The sequence below is a fragment of the Centrocercus urophasianus genome, unplaced genomic scaffold (assembly GCF_019232065.1).
Source record: "Centrocercus urophasianus isolate 14NV4802_14NV808 unplaced genomic scaffold, USGS_Curo_1.0 seq_20, whole genome shotgun sequence".
NCBI lineage: Eukaryota > Metazoa > Chordata > Aves > Galliformes > Phasianidae > Centrocercus > Centrocercus urophasianus.
The window spans coordinates 15,271,631-15,294,259 of NW_024884756.1; the positions used below are offsets into that span (position 1 = coordinate 15,271,631).

The 22,629-nt window shown below is 36.3% G+C and overlaps 1 protein-coding gene across 2 annotated transcripts in view; it reads right to left on the reverse strand.

Annotated features, from left to right (window-relative positions):
- Nucleotides 1–2,035: 2,035 nt before the first annotated feature.
- Nucleotides 2,036–22,629, reverse strand: part of AGPS (alkylglycerone phosphate synthase) — a 79,883-nt gene continuing 59,289 nt past the window's right edge. For both annotated transcript variants that reach the window (XM_042821996.1, XM_042821994.1), the window contains 8 exons: nt 20,587–20,663; nt 17,784–17,896; nt 16,078–16,147; nt 15,015–15,076; nt 13,399–13,488; nt 12,868–12,967; nt 12,063–12,120; nt 2,036–5,453 (listed from right to left, as the gene is read on the reverse strand). In XM_042821996.1, coding sequence (XP_042677930.1) covers nt 5,332–5,453; nt 12,063–12,120; nt 12,868–12,967; nt 13,399–13,488; nt 15,015–15,076; nt 16,078–16,147; nt 17,784–17,896; nt 20,587–20,663 — 692 coding nt within the window. In that variant the 3' untranslated portion in view covers nt 2,036–5,331. The remainder of the gene's footprint in view (nt 5,454–12,062; nt 12,121–12,867; nt 12,968–13,398; nt 13,489–15,014; nt 15,077–16,077; nt 16,148–17,783; nt 17,897–20,586; nt 20,664–22,629) is intronic.

Sequence of the window (22,629 nt, forward strand, 5' to 3'; positions counted from 1 at the left end):
GAAGCTCAAAAAACAGCAGCACATTGTACTTTACATTACTAGGTGCACAGTGTTTTGCCTGTCATCTCCTTGGCTATACATGCCCTCATTGCTGTGACCAGCTCTTCCATTTTATGCTTTAGAAGGCTATAGCACTACACTAAGTGCATTCATTTGAAGCTGTTATGTCTCCCATTTTCACCATGAAAGCAGAGATGGACTGAATGCTCCTCAAACAGGAATATCATACTGGAGTTTCTGAACTGTCAATTGAAACAAATTTAGTTTTATTCTGAATCCAAATGAAACGTACATAAAGTATCCCATATAAAAGTTCCATGCTTTGTTTTTCCCAAAGTCCCCAACCCCCAAATTCATAAGAGAAACATTTCACAGCATTTCAGTAGATGTATGTATTATTGCAACTAACACTGGTGATTACCACAAGATTTTAAAAAACTGTATCTCAAATATTTTTGAAACCAAGTCGTTAACTTCACATTGACAGCACTGGTGTTTTTCAGATACACTATGTCAAACATTTGAAAATTATCTTCAACTATCTCTATATTTGAGCACCACGTCAGACCTTAAAGCCGAATACGAACAAGGCAATCTTCTGCCAATCCCTTTCTGCAGGAAGCAGCTATCAGAAACCAATGGTTTTTCCTAAAGGTAATACAAACTGAGAATCAGCAGAGGGACTGCAAAACCATAAACAGTGAGCCTTTAATATCCACACAGCTAGCAAGTCAGGTCCCATTTATTTATTTTAAAGAACAGCAATAGGATCTGGCTATCATTCTGAGACAAGTATATCATTATCTAAGACCTCCTTCATATTAAGTCTATCTAGATCTAAGTAGAAATTACTGTGTTTTTATGCCTTTAATAGTAGAGAAACATTCAAATAAAATGTTTCCTGTGAGCAAAGACACATGAAATTTTGTATAATATTGAGAAACATGCAATTAAAACTCTTGTTCCCTGCATACTTTGGCTCTTGCAGGCTTTTTTTAATAATATGCATTGAAGAATTTACATTAGTACAAGACAACTCAACAAATTACAGAATTGTTTGAGTTGCTAGGGACTCTTAAAGGCCATCTAGTCTAATTCCCCTTCAATGAACAGGAACACCTACAGCTCCATCAGGTTGCTCGGAGGCCCCATCCAGCCTGTCCTTGAATGTCTCCAGGACAGGACATTACCACCTCTCTGGGCAACCTGTTCCAATGCCTCACCACCCTTACTGAAAAATCTCCCTTCCTTTAGTTTGAAACCATTTCCCCTTGTGCTATCACAGCAGGCCCTGCTAAAGAGTCTGTCCCATTCCTTCTTATAGTCCCTCTTTAGATACTGAAAGGTCGCTCTCAGGTCACCCTGGAGCCTTCTCCGGGCTGAAGAGCCCCAGCTCTCACAGTCTGACTTCTTAGGAGAGGAGTTCCATCCCTGAGATCATTTCTGTGGTACTCCCCTGGATGTGCTCCAACAGGTCCCTGCCTCTCCTGCACAGAGGGCACCACATCTGGACAAGCAAGATGTAATTCCAGTCATTCTAGTTTAAAGGGCATAAAAGCATTAGAGCGACTATGCAGCTAACATATCTTCTGCTCACATATGCTTCATAAATACAGTTCTTTCAATCATATTCTAAGACTGCTACCAAGTAGGTTTTAAATCAGATGCGCACATATTAGCAGAAAGGTATCTACTACAATAGTTTAAGCACAAAAGATAGGGTAAGACATGATATGCTCCTGCATTACATTGACAGAGCAGCAGAAGGTGGCTTTGTTGTTCAAATCAGAAAAATGAGGAAGAGAAATTTCTGAGCTATGTAGCCTTAATGTTTTCAAGTGCTTTGCATTGCATGGGAGAAAAAAGCAGAACTTCTATTAGCATACATTCACAAATTCAACTTATTTCTCTTCACTAGTGCTCAAACCTTCCTATGACCATACCTTGGGTCAGTTTGCCATCAAACTAAAATCAATCAAAAATGACAAGTTTAGAGAATGTATTTTCTTAGCTTCAGCACAGAAACACATACTGGTTTAGGCCCATTTTGCTTTTATTAATAATATAAGGTTCTATTATCTCTTAACATTACAACTGAAAGTTTTACAGTTAATCTCACACTAAAATGACAAACACTGTTTGGCTTTATTTGCAAAAGTTGAATTACAACTTTGATGAACACACATTTCCAAGATTTGAGAAATGACTTGTGTTTTCTGGATTTCAGTGCTAATGTATCCCTGCCTTTGAAATTGGTTTAAGTTAATTAACATTGCTATGGAAGAACTATTTCGCCTGATCTTTGTTCATAGCTGTAAGGCAAAGATGACATCTTAATGTAACTACTGTATTGTGAGTGAAGTCAAGAAGAGACATTTTTTTCTTCAAATAAGATGTAGAGCCTGTGGCAATTTTCATTTTTTCTTTTATAACATTCTCTTCCAAATTTTCATAAAGCTCTAACCCAATGTAAATAGATCTCGTAGTCATGCCATACTCACTCAGCACCTTTCTTCCTTCCAAGAGAACCAAAGCTGTGTAACAATATGTCACGACAATCTTAAGTAAAACTGTTTGTAACCTACATATAGCCAAAATAGTTAACCAAATGAAAAAAGTTATGTGGTATACCAAGATACACTTTTGATCTACATGGATTGTAGGAGGCAATGCAACAATGGATCAAGCTTCCTCTCCAAATAGGCTGCAGCTAGTGGAAAGTCTTTCTCAAGAAAGTAAGAGAATAAAGAAGGAAAAGAGTGGTGGAAGACGTAATACTAAAAGGGAAAATTTCTTTTAAATGGGCTCCTGAACTTGTACAATGCTTCACTATCTTCATTAGGAATTTAGATGTGAAATAATTAAAGACATCGGTACTATATTGTTTCAACTATAATTTCACTGAGTTCAAGTCAGTTTTTAAGATAGAAAAAATATTTAGGAAGACAGCAATCAGGTGGTCATTAGCAAAAACATCCATTATAGTTGTAGTTCATCTTCTCCTCGGTGTTATGCAACAATATAACTTTGGGACTCCTATAACATGTTATTTCACCTTCCCATAGGACAACTGATACGCAGTAAAAATCTTTACTGCATTTTAAATAAGTTCAACAGCCATTGGCTACTTGAAGATTAGAAATAGAAAGCATACATAAGTTTTACCTGTGAAACTTCAATAAAGCAAGGATTGGGAAAGCCATAGCCAGAAAGTTAAGAGTCAGGGCTGAGTAGTACTTCAAGCCAAAATCTTAAGACAGGTGTTACTGAATCATGAAACTTGTTCTATGTTTGTGCCATCATTTTACAAAAAGCCTTCACACACTTTCCTCCAAAACTGATTATTCATAGCTAGACAAATAATTTTACTGAGGGACAGATGAAAACACCCTTCATATTTACCAACTCCTAGAAAGGTGCCTATGTTAGTGATAGTAGTCACCGGCAAGATTCCAGCGGTGGTCAAGCAGCCACTATTGTGCAGTATGTGAGATGAGGAATTCCCCTGCATAAACATGGACAGATTCACTTTGCTGAGACATCACTGAGTACATATAAATGAAGGAATACTTAATCACACTGTGAAAAGTCAGTTTCCTAAAACAAACTCTACCTGTTATTTTGTTTGCTGAAATACAAACTCTGGGCCAAGAACAAAAAAAAGAGAAGAGTAGACCATATCAAACTGTCATGAAATAGACCACCAGAAATAAGCCTAGCTGCATTACAAATATTGTGTTAACCACCTATTTCATGTCCTGCAGATTACGAAAAGTTTTCCTTTAGTATTTCGACAGCATGCATTTTGCAGTGATTTTTAACTATTCTTTGGGTTTTCATCATTTCAACTACAGAATTGAAATTAATTTTTACACAAGTTCAAGGTTTTGTCTGATATGCAGTTTCTTGAGCATTTTCTATTCTTTTCATTGTACTACCAAAACTAAGAGCTAATTAAACAGTACTCTAAAATAGTTTAAAAACAATACTTTTTTTTTCATCTCATTAAGGGCAATACTAATAAAAAAAGGTGTCCAAACTGACACTACAGCGTTGTGAAGCAGTTGGCTAGAGAGACTGTGTCCTCAAAGGCCAGTTCATGGGTTTTTTTTTCTTCTTATGCAATCATATACATTAATTATCAAAAAGGTTAATAACATGCTTTAAGAAAATAACCACCCTACAATTGTGTCATGAGTACTGACAAATACTTTTAGTTTGTTTTACTGATCAAGATTCAAGTTTCAATGTAAAAATGCTTACTCACATACCATACTGATCAAGAAAATATTTCATTTTCTTAAAGTTAAATGGATAATTAAAGTTGCGGCTACTAGTGAAGTAGATAAATGATTCATCAAGGCCATAGGAAACTGTACAAAACTAAAAAGGGAAACCTCACTTTCAGAATGATAGTATGTCCACTTCAGTTTTATTAAACCATTGAGACTGTTTCAAAAGACAGCGCTGGGCAGTTTCACTTGAATAGCCAAAATTTGTTTTTCTTTTACTGAAAAAGATATTTTGCATTTCTGCAAAATAAACAAAAACAGGAGCAAAACCATACACACTAGGACTGCAGTACAGATGAAGGCAAAGTTTTGTTACAAACCTGTTATTAACATACAGTGAGAAATGTCGATTGTACAAAACTTACAGTGACTGACCTATGATTAATTTAAGATAATCCCAGCAATGCAAATACAACTCAGAACAGCTCAATTGTTTACAATTTTACAATTGTTATTAAGGTGGGAGACTGAGTTTTTTAGAAACAGTTTAGCTTGCATCGTCTTTTTTGATTAAAGCCTATATTTGTGCTTTAAGTATTCGCTGGTTACAAATCTGTTACATACCCAATTCTTCAGCACAGAGAAGTACTCCTTGGTGTAATCTCATCTGTCTCCTAGCAGCTTTCCTTTAGCAAGAGGCTGGGTTGAGCAGCTGCTTCTGCAGAAAACACTGTTGTCAGTCTTTGTTCTCCTTGCAGGGGGATGCTTTAGTAAGAAACAGCTGGCTGTATCCAGCATTGAAAATATTGTCAGCTGTGTTGCCTAGCCAAACTTGGGAAATCAAATTAGCATTTCCTGGCTGGTAATGTACTTTATGCCCAGTGGGTTGTTTAAGAGCATTATAAGTAAAAATCCATAATCGTTAACAGCAATGTTTAAACTTTATTGGGGAGCAGGGGATGGCAAAAATCAATGTAAGATGCTAGTTTTAAAGTTTCGGCTATGTTATATTTGATTACTGGGATATCAGTACAATGAACATGGAAGAATTTCAACAGTAATTTTGAAGAAGTTTCAGTACACCACGTTGTGAAGGGCTTTATAAAAGATTTTTGTTTCCAAAGATGTTATTGGGGTCCACATATTCCTTAACAGATCTCAGCATTCCCAGGCCAACATCAGAGATACTCTCCTTCATCCAGCGCTTCCGCAATTTGCCTACTGCAAAAACAAAAACAAAGAGTTTCAATATACGGCAGGATTCTAGGAGCCAATCAATCTTGTGACCATGAATGAATAAACACTGTGTGATAAATGCTTTTATTCAAAAATGAGAAATGTTTTGCTTTATTTGATTTATTGAGCCCACCAGACTATCAAGCTCATTAAGCTCTGCATACTCCCAGAGGAAGACTGTGTTCCACACTGTCTACTTTCTTTAGAAACTATGAAATTTAGATGAAGCTTAGGCTGAAATCACCCATTCTACTGAAATAGTGCTTGGTAGTAAGTTTTCAAAAGATGAATTTGGTAGTTTTTTTAAGTAGAAAACCAAATAAGACATCACTAAAAAGTAGAACTCCACACCTCTTGATTGATTTAAAGAATGTGCTCAAGAATCAGAAGCAAACTTAAAACAGTATTGGTTTAAATAACAAAAAAATATTTTCTAAAGAGAAAGCTTGAAGACTAGTTATCAGACACCAGCACATCTCGTTTTATTTAAAAAGCTCTGCACAGGCTGGCACTTGCAGACACTATTACACAAAAGCTTATTTTCCATGTTAAAATGGATAGTCACAACGAACACCAAACACAAAGCAAAGCTGAAACACTAGCCATTTAAGAACTCCTTTCACTACATTCTCACAATGGTTCTGTTAAATGGCCAAGTATTCATACACTAATTAACCAAGTCATCAACTCTGATTTAACAGATCGTGCAAAATATTGGCCATTCTTTCATTAAACATAGCATAGCATTTACCTTGTCAGCCTTACCTTGTCACAACTCATCTGTTAGTATGAAGTGATATAGTAAAGATTTGAGAGGCAGATACTTTAAGAGTATCTGAACCTAAATTCAAGCCACCTTTTGTGCCCTGTTCTCAGGGTAACCATCAAACTGTCATCAGAATAATAAATTACAGAGACACCTCTGGAGAACAGAGTATATTTGTTTATACCTTAAGGAATGAGCTAGTTAGAAAGCCAACTGAAAAAGCAAACGTGAGAAAGAAGGAAATCTGCAGAAATAGAAAGCAACTATTACCAGTATTCATGTAAAGAGCAAAGATTGTAACTGAAGGACAAAAACATTTTTCATGCAGTAGGACTGTGGTAGCCGAGCTCAAAAAAAACCAAAACAAAAAAACACAACCAACCACTCAGGTGCAAACATACCACTGTTACAATTTGACTGAGCAAGTTGATGTAGCTGCCTTTTATCTGGGGGAACTTTAATACTACCACACACAAAAAAATAGGAAAGAGGCATGGATGTGGTTTGTCCATCACCTCAAGCCTCTCTCACTGGCTCATATACAAGCAGCTGAAGAACAGTCATTACCATTCTCAACTGTTATCTGTAATATAGTTTCAGTGAATGTGTCCTGTGGTTATGGATGTAATTGTCCTGAAAAGACTGCAAACAACTGCTCCAACAAGATGGAGCACATTAGAGTCACAGCAGGATGCCCAACAGCTAGCATGCCTGCCTCTTTTACACCTCCAGTAATAATGCAATTCCACAAGGAACTGAACTGCTGTCTGAGCAGCACCAAACAGTCATTGCATATTTAATGAAGTCGCTCACCAAGTGCTGGAAAACAGAAGGTGCGTGGAGTGCATCATTAGCTCTGTCAAAGTGATAATTTACACATCTATCTTGTCAAATTTTCTATGGTTTATACTTTTGCAATAATAAATCTAACATACATTTGATCAGTGAACTGTGAAGGAAAAAAAAGTCTGTACTAGTTACAGTGGTCCTTCACAAACATTCAATGAAAATGTTCATGAAAATAAGATATACATGGATTTTTCAGCTATAGACCATGAAAAGCTTTGTGCAGATGAGATCACTACACAGAAAAGCAATATAATTTGTTTCACTTCAGGTTAGTTCTGCCCTTTGAGTATTCTTTCTTCCTCTTCTTGTAGGGCAATACAATCAATATCAAGAACGAGAAAAGGAAGAAGAAAATACAGTACCATTAAAACATGTTCCCATGGATGTAAAATGACAACAAGTAGCAAAGTTACTTAATTCTGTTAAGCCTGGCCAGAGAGCAGCTTTGGGCTCAAGGAAGTCCTAACCACTAAAAGGTCTCAGTTGAGCCTGATCCTACCATGGAATAGAGAAAACAACCCTTCAGTTTCTAGCCTATGGAAGGTAGGCCATTTACCTTTAAAGCCAAGAGGATGTAATTTATTTAAAACTGACAAGAGATCAAATTAATCTCATTTTATATCCTACATAAAACTTCATTAATAAAGATTAATTATTTACTCAGCACAACACTGTCGACCACTACAAATTGGTCATATAAGTACTATCCACACCATTATAACCCCAGTCCCTGTGGAATCAGCTAGTAACAAATGCAACTTCTCATTCTCTCATCTTTTTCCTCTAAAGACACCTAATCTTGCATCTTTAATTCTTGAAAACGAATGATGAGTGTAAGTATTCAATTTATAAAAGTAGCAATTGCTCTACTCCTGACACGTGCTAGGACCATAAACATTCACTGCTAGGAAGCTGGAATGTTTGCCAAGCATGACCCAGCACTCAAGACCAGTCAAATTCAATTTGAAGCCCCGCTTACTACACACAGTACAAACACCCCAGCATGGCAAAGAGTCTGCTTCAAACAAATCACATACCTCAAACCAGAAAGCCAACAAGGTTGTGCAGTAGCAACTCAAAAAGACAGTCAAAAAGCTGATTTCATTATCATTTTTTGGTTTTATTACCATTATAGACCATGTGTTAAGGAAACACATAAGCTGGAAAAAATGCTTTTTTGCATTTCTGATACATTCTAGTCCATAGTCACAAAGGCTATGTTTGCTCATCTTTGAGGATGCAGATGGATGGCTGCTAAGAATCTAGCTATGAATGGAGCTAGCAAACAGCAGGCAGCAATCAGTTTTCTCACTTAGGAAAATCAAGTAGTTGAGCATACATGAACAGGCTTGTAAGGGAAGTTAGTGTAGCTGATGGATCCAGGAATAGCTCTACCCCCAGCGCAGAATAGATTTACAGCCGTGTGTGGTCCCAAGGGAAATAGGCTCCAGTGGCACTACACATGGCCCTAGACTTCCTCTGCTCCAGTCCTTTCAACGAGAAGAGGCAATTACTGCAGAGCAATAGCTCTAGTAATTTCTGGGAAGCAATAGCTCTGCAGAAGGAGAAACAGTAACATGGGTCATAAGAAGGATGAGGCTCTTCCAGCTGCAGAATGCTCTTCTTGTAGCTGATAGTCTCCTAAAGGAAGTGATGTTGCTCTCTTAGAAATTGCTTTCCAGAAATTACTCTTCCAGAGAGAGTTCTGAAATACACTGAGAAAAGTCAGTGCATTAATCTAATACTTCAATAGAAGTTGAGGACTCAGAAAGTCTTTCGTATTTATTTGGAGAAAAAAGACACCAAACATGGTGCTTCTGTTTTCATCATCAATAGACTAAGGAAGAAAAATACGACTAAGTGATTATTTCACATAATTACGGTTTCCTCATGTCTGAAAACTGTCAGAGTTTAAACTTCTCATTCTAATTAACAAGTAAGCTCTTAACTTATAAAATTAAGCATGGTCAGTCTCCAGTCCTTAACTTGAAGATAAGAGGATACTTTTCTTGTATAATGAAAAGTCCATGTGCAATTCTAACTCTACCACTCCCCTAAGGAAATAATTCTAGATATTGTAGTCTGCTTGGATTACTGCAAAGTGCATCTTAAGACATGGCTTCCTAATGATACCACAGAATTGCAGTGTCGAACATGAAACTGACTGCACATCAGTTTTGCTCATCCCTTTCTCTTTCTACTGAGCTTTTCTACATAGATTGCCAGGAAACTGATACAATAACTCACATTTTTATAGAGCCTGGGTTATACTAATCTTTATTTAGTCAATTTGTCTAGAACTAATTTTCTTCTGCTTTCTATGATGTTATGTGCCTAAATGAATGTATTCTGCTAAAACTCACATGCTGATAATTACTTTCTTAAGTAACAATTTGTTAGTTAGAATATCACCTGCAATGGAAAGAATCTATTTTTAGTTCTGCATGGGTGCATAATTTGACAATACAGAAGGGATCAAGGCCAAATCCAGCCTGCTCCCTTCTCATGCTGTACTCTAAAGCAAAAATACTGAGGAGTTTTAACACTGAAGAGCTTTAATCAGTGATATTTCCTAAGCGAATGTTATTTTATGTATACATAAAAGCATACATTTTATCAAATAGCAATTCAAGAAAAACAAGTCCAGATATTCCACTCCAAAATACAAGTCACTGTTATACTGAAAGTTCATTACACTGATGTATATGTCTGGCATTCCTACAGCTTCTTGTGTCCATGAGATGCTTGCTCTAAGAGCATGGATACACTTCCGCAATTCCTTTACTGGAAAGTTCCTGTACTTGTATAGCAAAGCTGTGAGCTGTAACCCATCAACAAAAAAACGTTATGCTTCTTTTAAGGTTTAAACCTCAAAAACTGCCATAGGATCAGGAAATACTCTCGCAACACTGCTAACTGACTGAAAGTTAGAATATTTTCATTAGTTTGAGAAAAGAGAGAATAGACATTGGGATTAAAAAGAACCTGAACTTAAGTCTTTCTGAAATTAGTCTTAATATAAAATAAGGAGTGTTACGATTTTAGTTCTCCTTGTGCGTGGTAGCTATGGGCAGACCTGCAGTTAGTATTTTTCCAGCTGTAAAGTAATTTAGAGCTTTGCACATCTCAAACTGTCATATATGACCACTTCTCCACTCAGAGTGGATGAAGATTGACTTAAGCAAGCTTTGTATTTCCTATAGCCTCAAGTCCCAGACTACATCTGTTTTCTTTGATACACAAAACCAGAGTTAAAATAGCTCCATTTATCACAGCATGATTGTAGGCAGACAAACCAGCCTGTCTGCTCCCAGATAGTGAAAACAACTGTTATTAATCACAATTACAAGACAAATACTAAAATAAACTGCACCAGTATTTTCTTTTACCACCCCCACCCCCACCAGACTGATTTTAGCAGAGCTAGGAATGACAGGGCCTGAAGGTCAGTAAATAAAATTGATATTATTACGCTAATTTTCAGCAGCACACCTACTATGAACAGAAAAAAAAAAAAATCTTGTCTTGCCAGACACAAAAAGACTTAAAGCAGAAAAGATTTAGGAACAAGAGAAGTGTAACAGAGATCCAGTTTTCTAAATCTATTAAGTCAGAAAGCTCAAGTATGCAAGGGTATCAAAATGGTATACAAGTAATTTTTTCTTTTCCTTGAAAGCAAAATTTCAGATGGTGAGGGCAAATGCACTCAATCATGACAAGCTACAGCTGCATTCCAGTTAATGGATGAAATGCTAGTCACAGTAAAATACAGTTGCCACAGCAGGAGAGAGCACAGTAGCAGATCAAGAGGGTAATTTCACATCCATGTTTTGAGAACTGACTGGCCCACTATAACACTATAGCAAAAATTAATCAGAAAACAATACATGCATATTAAAAATACTGAAACTGTTTTCACTTATGTTTTCAATATTTACACACCTTCCAATATTCTGATATTGCAATTTCCATCACAAAGATGCATGCCTGAAACAGCCCTAGATATAAGTTTCAAGCCCTGGAATTCACCAATGTGTTTTAAAACACTGTTTCTACACTTCAGTTTTTCCCCCCAGGGCGCTTTCTTAGAATTATATAATTTTTATTTCATTTTAAACCATTAGATTTCTTACTCTTTGCTCTTATTCCTGTTGCTGGGCAATGCTCCAAAAGAGTAGAGAAGAAATTTATTTTAAATCAGTTTAGAGAAGTTAGCTACACAAATCAAAAGGAATTCAGAACAAATCTTCCTGACATTTGAGTTTACAGCATTACGTAGTAGGAACAGCAAATTAATCAGGCTACCTGAATACGTGGGAAAAACATACGTAAGTTATCAGAGTAATATTCTACATTTAACTGATTCTAAACCGTACCATTAAAGCAGCTTGCAAAGAAACTAGTAACACATTAAAAATTATTTTCAAACCACAAGAGAGGAGACCGAATAATCAGATGTTAGCAGACAGAAATACAGTTAATATGCATAGTTCAGCTAAAGTGTCAAGCAATTTTATGCAGATATTATCACTAGGTGGTTTGGAATTAAGGGTAAACAGTATTCGCCTAACTGCAAGGGGCATTAAGTTGCTCTTCTTAGAGCTGTGAAACTTGTCTATGTAAATGAATATGCTCCTACACAAGGTTCAGTAGAAGCTGCTTATAACAAACTTACAAACTACCTTTTCAGCTTTTCAGATAGCCTACAGATCTACCAAAGGAATGTTTTGAGACTGCTATTCATAAATACATCATGCTGTGCAAGCAGACCAGGACTAGTGATGCTTCTGCTGAACATTTGGTAAAAGGGTGTTAAAGGTGGTAAAAAGGTAAAAGTTTCTTGAGAGACTGACAAAATATATTTGGAGTAATTTAAAAATATTTTGAATGCATTAAATGAAATGCTCTGTTTAAAACTATTTGATGTATTCATGTATACTTACTAGTTTAAAAAAGATTAACATATATGAGAATAATACCTCCATGGTGATGTGACAGACTTCCTCCATTGGCAAGTATTTCTTCTCGAGCAGCCCTCTAGATGGGAAAGATAAGACGTTTGACATTAAATGCACAAGATGTTTGGTTTTAGTCAAATGCTTGCTATAGTAAGCATTTTAACAGGTGTATGAAAAAAGTCAGAAACATGTAGGGTACACAATAAAAGTGAACATTTCATCTCAAGTCTGCAGATGAATTTAAGTAGAAATTTTCCAAATGAACCCTATAAAAGCCAAGATATTTCAAAGCACATCTGTTACAACAAAACTATTGTTCCAGAACAGAATATTCTGGATCACTTTCCACTTGCCAAAACTAAATTAGTCTATCGGCCTGGGGAGCTCATCTAGAGGATGGATAAATGCCTACTGAAAAGGAAACAAATTCCCCAGAGTGGCTGAAGTTACTCATTCAGAAAGGAATTTAGATTCAGATTTTTCAAGATTCTGGATGACAAAGTAAGATACTTTAGAAATGACTACTCTTTTGTGCATGAAGCTTGTGGCAAAAAAAAAAAAATATATATATATATATATATATATATATATGTATCATTTTTTTTTCCTATGTTGATGAAGAAATGTTTGAACACTTTCATGCTAAAATACTAACTTTGCACTGCTTGGTACCCTGTTTAAGGTCTACTTCTCCTAGCTGCTGATACCAAAGTTTTATAAGTAGATTATTACGATTTTTCCTACAAAACTCAGTTAGCTTGGCCAACAAGTTTGGCATACATTACAGAATATTAACTTCCTTAACTGGCACACTTATATACTTTACCTCAATTTCTTCATAGACATGAATAGGATCACTAATCCCTCTATAGTTAAAGGCAAAGTAGAAATAGACACATGCACCTGCATCGTAAGTTTGTGTCACCCTGCAGAAGAAAACTGCATTACAAACACAGCTTTATGGTGTGGTAAAATCAGCCATTATATCATGCTACACAACTCAAAGTTACTCACTTCATTTTTAAAGGGTAACTTAAAACAAAAAAAAGGTTTGGTTTTGCACGTACTTCATAAGAGTGAATCAGTGTAAATGATTTCCAGAGAGTTAAGGTTCTGAAATTAGCCTTATTTTGCTAGTATACACCAGAGAGTCAAAGACAAGCATCAAGACTAGTGATGTGCCACTAATCCCTTGAAATAATTACTATTACATGTAACCTACTTGGTCAAGATGAGTAGTGTTCGTTCTATCATTAATAGATGACTATCTACTAGGTAGCAAGTGTAGGGACCTCTTAATTGGGTTACTAATAACAGATTCTAGAAATGGAAATATTTGAGTCATTCCATGGCTTACCTGCAGGTGGAAAAGGGAGCAAATTGAACACCCTTTTCTTTGCATTCTCTCACTATCCTTTCCTTCACATTCCTACACAGGTCTAAAACCCTGTAACAGAAAACGTATTGAAATATCAAGTCTTAATAAGATTTTACACCATTTTATAGAAAAAAACAACCACAAACATGTAAGTGAATCTTCAGAACCTTTTTTTTTGGTAACATATATAATCCAAGATGACTGCCCTCTAAAACCAATTTCAACCACTTTAGATTTTATTCTGAGAATAAAACAGCCCTCCATTAAGACACAACAAGCATTGCTCTTTTCGTACATCTCCTGAATAGTAAATTTACCCTGAATTAGAGCACAGAATGAAAGCTCTTTTCCATACGGAATAGAAGTCAAAAGAATTCAACAGGAAACAGAGCTTACCACTTCTCTGTCTAAACCTAGTATCCTCAGCAAAAGAGCCTTAACTGTAGCTCACAAACACAACTCACAGAAAGCTAGAGAAGTGCAAGGCCTTGTACATTCTGGCATACCTTTGATAAGTTGCAAGGCAAGAACTAGAGACTGCACCTCTGTACTACTCCGCCAGCTTGAAATGTTATCAGTTTAATATGGCAGTGAGTTATTAAATCTTGCCATAAGCCGCATTTAATTCACTTTTAGAAATTCATCTTCCCTTCACACCCACCTCAGCAGACTCAGGCACATTCGAAGCATTAAAAAAAAAATTCAAGAACATATTTTTCAAATTATCATTTCTTTAATTATATATTCTCCCTCTAAGGTGTGCAGCACCATCCATGCTGTGTAACTTGATTTTTTAAAGCATTTTATACAGACATAAAGCTACTCTGCTTTCTGACATAAGTTATATACGAGAGAAAATAATCCACTCAATGGATTAGCAATAAAGTATCCTTTTCAAATATATTCAGTCAGGTACAGGTACCTGATTTGTGAAAAAACTGCATAGCTCTTATTATTCAAAGTATAAAAAGGTCTTGGAAGCATTCACCTTGGTAAGCACAACTTAAGAAAAATATTTGAAATTCTTACACAACAACTCATTCTTTCAGGTAGAACAAAAACAAACTCACGGCTAACAAGTGAGTGTACTTCAAGACCTATAAAGTTGAAGTAAAATAAACAACAGTTTTGCTTTAAAAATCACCCTTCTCAAGTTTCTCCCAGTCATTCCGACTCTCCCAGTCTTCAAAGCAGAGGCCAGATTTTACCACTACCACTAAATTTAGTAGCAAAGATACAAGGTTACCAGCTCACATCACAGTTTCCATAGTCTCCTCTTTGCATTAATGACAAGGTTGCATTAAAATCAGTTTAGATTCTGCTTTAAGAGGTTTCTGGCTTACCAAATGGCATGTTAACCTGAACAGAAATATTACTGAATACTTGCCTACACTGCATTTAGAAAATCCTGATACATAATTTACCAGCAACTTTAGCAAGAACACAGCTGTAAGATTTGAGGCACATCAGGGAGCCTCCAATACACATAAGGCTTAAATTAAATTAAGTTTCCTCTTGAGCAAGCACAAGTTAGGAATAATTTCAATGAAATCAGGTACAAGGTTTTAAGCAATACTGAAGAATAATCAGTTTACCTATCCCAAGGAACAGATGTCTCAAACGACTCTCCTATTACATAGTAATCCAGGCCCAGATCCTAATAAACAGAGAAAGGAAATTATCAGTAACATTGAGCACCAACATCTGGGATTCCAGTGTAGGATACACAGCTAGCAGCTGAGCAACTTTGGATTGCTTAAGAAAGAAAGTCTATTTTGCAAAAACAGCCATCTGTCCCAGTGACACTAGTTACTAGTTATAGAAGTGGTATAGCTCTCTTGAAACAGTTGACATTTTCATGTCACGGCTAAAAAACAGCTTGCCAGTGTCTGTATGCCACCACTAACAAATATTTGTACTGCTAGCACCAATCCAAAAGCTCCACTGTTCTAATCAGCACCATGTCTAATAGAATTAGTTATTTGAAACTGAAGTTCTATCCAGGATTTAAGTTCTACTTAGGAAGCGTAAAGACAAGAAACATTCAGCCCATTTTACCTACAGCCTGCTGAAATAAAATGAAATTCAGTCCCAAACTAGAGGGGCCAAACAAAATGCAGTGCTAAGGACACCCATAATATTCTTTAAAAAAAAATAAAAAATAAAAAAAAAATCATTTCAACCCATAAGATTCAGAAAAGCAGCTGCACCAAGTCAGACTGAAATTTGTTCACCCTGAAATTCTGGAATTCTCATTCAAACTATGGCTATAAGTGGATGTTCAGAGTAAGAGCTGAGCGATCACATATAAATTTTGAGTATTCTCCCAGCTCAGACTGATTTCAACCTGTGGATTGATAAGTCTGATCTGGTTTATTTAGCAACTGTCAGTGAATCCTCCAAGTTACTCCTTATAGGTAACTTTTTTTGTTGTTTAAACGTACAAATTTATGTTTATAAGGTATTTTGCAGAAAAGTTCCATGAGTAAACACTACAGAATTAGAGCTGGAATAGATACAATCCTCTAAGGAGAAGTTTAATTAAGACAACATCCAAGGCAACCTGCATTTTGAATTCAGGAAGCATCTTCAAAGATATCTTTCGGTTTTGTTTTATTAATTAACACAAGTTTCAGTTGGAGACAAGAGGTAACCTACCCGAAGGTAAGCAATGACAAATGTCAGCATATATCCTCTCTGTCCATTATCTTCTCCAGCTGCCAAGCCACTGCAATTAAGGAATTTAATTAACTTTCCAGCATAGTATTCAGAAGTTTCAAAAAATAACCAGAAAACCAACATTTTGATTCTGAAACATTTGTGCAAGTTTATCTGTCTCTAAGCTGTATCACATTAGCTGCAAACAGACTCTTTGTAAACACAGGTACATTTTCTGTCCTTTGAAATGCTCAGAGAGAAGGAAGTTGGGTACAAGAAAGAAAAAAAAATAATCAGGAAAAGCAGTCAATTTTTGTAAGACTAACTTTGTAGTGTAGTTATCATAATCAACATGCTTCACACTATTCCTTCATGAGATATCTGAAAGCAAGACTTTTCCTGTTTTGTTTGTAACTGCACTAAGCACTAGCTTAGCAACAGAGAAAAGAGCACTGTTTCCAAACAAATGGAAAAGCACTGTTGTTTGACCTTTGCTTTTATTAATTTCATGACCTAAAAAACATTAACAGCTCACAGTTCAGTACATTTACTGCAGATACAGTAAGATCACATACATAAGAACAAAACTTTCTCAAGGAGTGCTAAACGGCAGTCAGATGAAAATTGCATTAACAATCTGAGAACAAGGGCAGTATATCTTTAGCTTGTCTTCCTAGATGGTACTCTAAATCTGAGCAGGTTATGTGAGTGGAAAAAAAAAGATAACCTGGTTACCTTCCAGACATGAAACCAGAAAGTTAAAACATTAAACAGATAGCTAATATAGCCTGAACTGAGTAGCACAGACAGCGCTTCCTAACAGGCTACTAACACAGACCACTTCCCTCCCTCCATCCCCCATATTCACACCGTCCAGAAATAGAGAGGACCTGCAGATGAGACCTTTTGCTGCATACAACATTAAGCTGTAACACTCATAAAGATAAACGTAATTCTTATCACTGAAAGGTAGCAAGCTGCTCATGTGAAATCCCATTTTTGTAAATCATTTGAAGTGGTAGAATGAAAGAACAAGTTTCAGAAACGATGACCTTGAAATATAAGACATCTTGTATATGTTAATAGTTGAAACTAATACTGGCAAAAAATTTTCTTCAAAAAGTACATTCTTACAAATGAGACTTCTAGTTTTCAACACCATTATAATCAAAATAGAACTACATGATCATTACTCAGCCTACCACTGTAGTGAAGTATTTCCCGTTTCATTGGAAAGATAAAAATAAAAAGTCTGTAGGACAGAGAGATTCAGCACATTCTTCAAACTACACAAACTCCTCTTTTAAATAAGCTTTCTATATTTATTTGCTTATATCAATTCTGCAAAGAATATTAACCTTTGCAATTTTGTTTCTCTTCTTTATTCAGAATCTATAATTCAGTACTGCAAAGCAAGCAGCTTCCAGGCCTGTAAATAATTACAAGGGCTAGTTTCCATTCTAACAACACCAGTTCTAAGTCAAATACTTGTCTTGGTGCAGTGTACAGACAGCTGAAGTTTTTTCATAAAGCTACCTTTTAAGAATTAGCACAAGTCATGTTTTTCAAAGGGAACACTCAGTAGCTGATTGTTCCCACTTCAAACTTAAATTGAGAAGAGATTTACACGAAAATTGCAACGTAAATACAGTAATCTTGTTGCTTCTTGGATAGTTCCATTTGAAAAGTTTTTTGAAATCACATACCCAAACTTGGTGGCAATGTCATAGACTTGTTTTTCATGCTGAAGAACCTTCTCTCTGTCACCCTCAAAGAGCAAGGTAGCTACACATAGGATGTTGGGATCAAATCCTTTGAACTGCAGAGAGAAAATCCTTGCATTATGTCATCGCCTGTGTGGCAGAACACAAGCAACAAGTTTTTGCTTTTCATGTACACAGAATTCCCTCTGGTCTGTAAGCACTGTTTACTGTTGTTGCAAGTAAGAGAAAATATCAGGAAGATACACTTTTCAAAAAATTTATCCCAAAAAGAAAGTAAGATTTTTTCTTGACAGGACAAACAGTTACAGCTACTGAAATGATAGAGTTGGTGTGTCACCTCTTTTTCTCCTGTCCTAAATAAATAAATAAATATTTTCTATACACATGTTGATTATTAATTAGCTCCAGTAAACTACCACTACTGAGCAGGTTTCAGAAGGAAAGGAAATGAACAGGGACATTCAGGGTCAGGCTGGACAGAGCTCTGAGCAACCTTATGTAGCTCTAGATGTCCCTGCTCATTGCAGGGGAGCTGGACTAGATGAACTTCACAGGTTCATTCCAACTCAAACAAGTCTATGATTCTATAAATATAAAGCTGCAATAAAATTTTATTACCTTTTCACACTTACAGAGGGTTTAAAAAAAATCAGGAACAAAGTACTCTTAGTATATATACTAAGAAATGATTTTTTCAACTATTATTTTGTAAAAGCCCCTTCCCCTTTCCAGTGGTGTTCATTGCTCCCAGTCTCCATTCTGTTTGTGGTAATTTGTTATTTAAGCACCAAACCAGATCGTAAGAAGAAACATTAACAGCCAAGAGAGTTAAATTCATCCTTTGTGTCCAACAGTCAAGTCAACATCAGTTACTTGCTATTCCACTTAGCATTTCCTTAACTGAATACATTATCCATGCTGCAACTTAACCAGAGGTAACAGGAGGGCCCAATAAAGCAGCAAGGAGGCAGAGCGTCTTAAGGTGGCTCATTCCTTCAGTGAATGACCTCAGATCCATATGGTGATGTCAGCCTGAAATTTCCAAATCAGAATTTCTGAAGAGGATATTGCATCCTACCACCCCAAAAGAGCACCATGAGAACTGTAATTTGAAAGGCTATACCCTCATAGGCAACGAATCTCTCACTCATTAAAACAGCAAAAGCAGCAGAGACAACTTAAATAAATAGAATTACTACAGTGATAAATTCTAACCATGGGAATAAAGGTCTATTAGAATGCCATTTTATAATCCCTTCTCATTCTAGAGCTATTTGCATTTCGTCTAGTATGAATCCTTTCTTCTGTTCTGCTGTCTTGACTGTCATGCTCAGGAAGCACTTTACAATCTTCTGGAAGACTCATGGGAGGAACTAGCTACAGTGTGACCTGGTAGACACAAACGATACCTAGAGCACTTCTTATTAGTAAACAGTCCCAAACCATAGGAAGTATAAACCAGAAAGATTTTGTGCCTATTCTTTTAAGCAATAACTTTCACAGGACTGCCTCATTCGGTAAAAAGAACAGAAGTGAGCCTGACGTGTTCTGATGTTTGCTTTTTTAAAAGAGCTTAAAGTAAAATATTATAGCCAGTGTATTACAGCCAATCAATGGCATACTTAAGAAAGAAACTAAGTCACACAATGGAAGTCTTCATACAGCAAGAGACCACAAAGTTTATCACTAACTGTAAAGAGCACAACATGATTTACAGGGCCAATCTGTAGATAAAGTAAATATGATATGAACTCAAGATCATTAAAACTGTTTTCTCTACTCCAGATGTGTTAACAACAGAGCTTGAGTTTGTTTCTTTTCTCAAAGCGTTCCTTCCCTCTTGCAGAGCTGGAAGGATTGGAATTGACACAGAAATCCCTTGGTAAGCAGTGGTGCTTGTTGCCAACAAAGAAGTAGGTTTGACTATGACTGTTTCAAACTGACAGCAATTCTATTGCCAAAACCTTTATACCTGCACTACAGAAGCTTAGGGAGGAGATGCAAAATAATTTTGGGGTTGTTTCTGAAAACAATAGATAATCCTTTGCAAAAGGAAGTCACCAAAAGATTCGTGGCATTCTTTACTTCAGCAGTACAAGAAAAAGGAGCAGAAACTGCTCAAGATCATCAACACAAGCCACTGGCTTTCAAGAAAGGCCACTGCTTGAAAACATTCAATATTATCAGGTCAGAATTCAATGTACACCTCTTCTCTCTACCTGAAAGTTATTTAAATCCAAGACAACACCATTTGAATATGCATATTTGCAGGAACTCCCTAGTTGATCTTGAAAAAAATAACATGAAATTTTAGGTAAAATCATCCTGGACTAAAAAGTGGTATTCATCGGGATGAATTTCAGGAAGATGGGAACCATATTTGTATGGCAGTTCAAATACTGTGGGGCTCTTCCAAAATTCTAGTCTAGCATGATAATTAAGCAGATCACACCTTCAAAAAAATCTGAGAAGAAATTGAAATACTAGCCTCAATCCATCAGGACTAACTGATGATCATTTAGTCCTTGCTCTGTCACCTGTTCACTGTTAGAGAAGATACTTTAATTTAGGGATACAATTGGTGAAAACATCTGTGAGAACATCTCTCATGGAGTAACTCCTCAAGCAGATCATCTCATTTTGGATTAAACTACTTGAGATTCTCTAGCTGATTCTACATCATTATACAGAAACTCAGAGCTGCATTAGAGACAGTATACAGCAGTCTCAAATTCTAGGGATAGCATGCAAAGTTCTAAGCAATATTAAACCCTCAAATACTTACCTTTGTGATGTAGAACTTTTTCAGTCCATCCAAAAATGATGTAAAAATGGAAGCAACTTGTGGTTTAAGAGCGTGACCTTTGGAAAAAAGCAGAAAAAAGCATGTTAAAGCACTCCATATTCTTTACAATTGTTACTTCAAAAGGGCAAAAAAATAGCTTGGAACATAAAGTTGTAAGAATCATTTGGAGCACTTTGATTATCATAATCAAAGGAACCTTTCACAACTAATTTAGGAGAAACTTTAAGAAAAGGTTTTTATTAATTTTTTAAGAGGCATACATGCAACTGTGCACAAATATTCCATTTGACACTTAATTAAAGCTGTCCTAGTTTAGATCTTCACAAGTATTCTGCATATGGAAAATTTAGAAAGAGCACTTCATTAGTTTCATGCTATAAAACTAAGCAAAACCACTGACCTTTTTCGTAAAGTTATGCCAAAACCATTGAAACCAATTGCAAAAAAAACGGTACAAGTTGGGAGTTAAGCAATTTTTTCCTTAATGGTTATGTCATTGTGCAAAATTTTCTACATAAAGTTAGTAATTGCTTCCTTAATCACATATGGAGAACTAAAATTACCAGGGTACATAAATGGTGTCTTGGAGTCTGTTAAATTAACATCTCTGCCTCAGGACTAAGTTAAATTGAGATGAAAGCCTTTTACTGTTTGTTCCATTGTTTTCAGTCACAAGCAACTTCTGAACTCCCATTACTGCTTCATTTTAACAATCTCGCATCTGGTCTACACGCTGTGAGCCCAATTCATAAAAAAAGTTATGCACCATTTACATGATACTTCCTTCTAAAATACTTCACAAAGTATTTCCCCCTGAATAAAGCATGAACTTCAGTACTTCATTAGTCTCCTTTCCTCTTCAGTAAAGAGAGCTCTCACTGAAGATGAGTGAAGCCCAAGAAGTATGCCTCTAAGCACACTAAAGTGAAGACACAAAAAAGCAGCAGATAAGAAAAGGGCGTTAATTTATTAAACCACAATCCATAAAAACTGATGATAATTCTACCTAATAAAACCACAAGAAAAATTCAGAGGCACCTTGGGCATCTTTTACTGCAAAAATCGCAACCCCAGGTCAAAGCCAAATCCAGTGTTGGATTTGAAGCTTATAACTGGTCAAACGTTTTCCCAATTGAAAAAAAGGCATCCACTTTCTATTATAAATGTTTGTGAGAATGAGTACAACAGAAAAAGATGACCAAATCAAGCAGCAGTGCTTACTAGGCTCTCAGGTTTACAGATATGTCTATTTCCATTTGAAACAAAGTTCAGCTTTCTCATCATCAGATTAATGCCAGTTAAACTCAATATTTGTTACAGAGGATTCTGTCCGAAACAGATTTCAGAAACTCTGTCTTGTTTTAATAATATTAACAGAAGATTTTAAGGTCAGGCTCCACATTGTAATCTGTGCACAATCAAAATTGTATGGCCTCAGCAAGTGCTTCAAGTTCCATTACCAGTAGCTTTCCGGGTAGTAGAACTTCAGAGGTTCTCAACAGTGTCTTCAACCAGAAGATATCTTTTAACGAAGCTTCTACTGTTGAAAATGACAGTTTCCCTTAAGAAGGGCTCAAAAATGACTGCTCTGCATGTCTGACCTTGTCCAAATTATTTCTCTGGATTTTGTAATATTCTAGTAGCTTCACTGACTTTAACCTTGTATGGGAACTGCTGAATCACAGCCTGAACCTCTGACTGACCACCTGAGGCGAGCCATGAGCAGCCATGGGAGCAGGGGTGAAGGCAATTCAGCTGTGCTGCCGGAAGGGGTGGAGCCTGGCTGCACCTCTCCTAGACCCATTTAAAAGCTCATTACCAGTGAGAAAGGATCTCTTCTAGAGATCCACTCTGCTGGAGTTTTCTATGTGAGCCCAGGGTACGGGTGAGTGTACCTATCATTTCTGTCTCCTGCTTTAGCACAACAACTACGTAGCCAAGCTCTCTGCTATACCATAACATCTGTATATTCATTAATTGTACAACCCTATAGCTTAGTTCTGTTTGCACACATCTAAACAC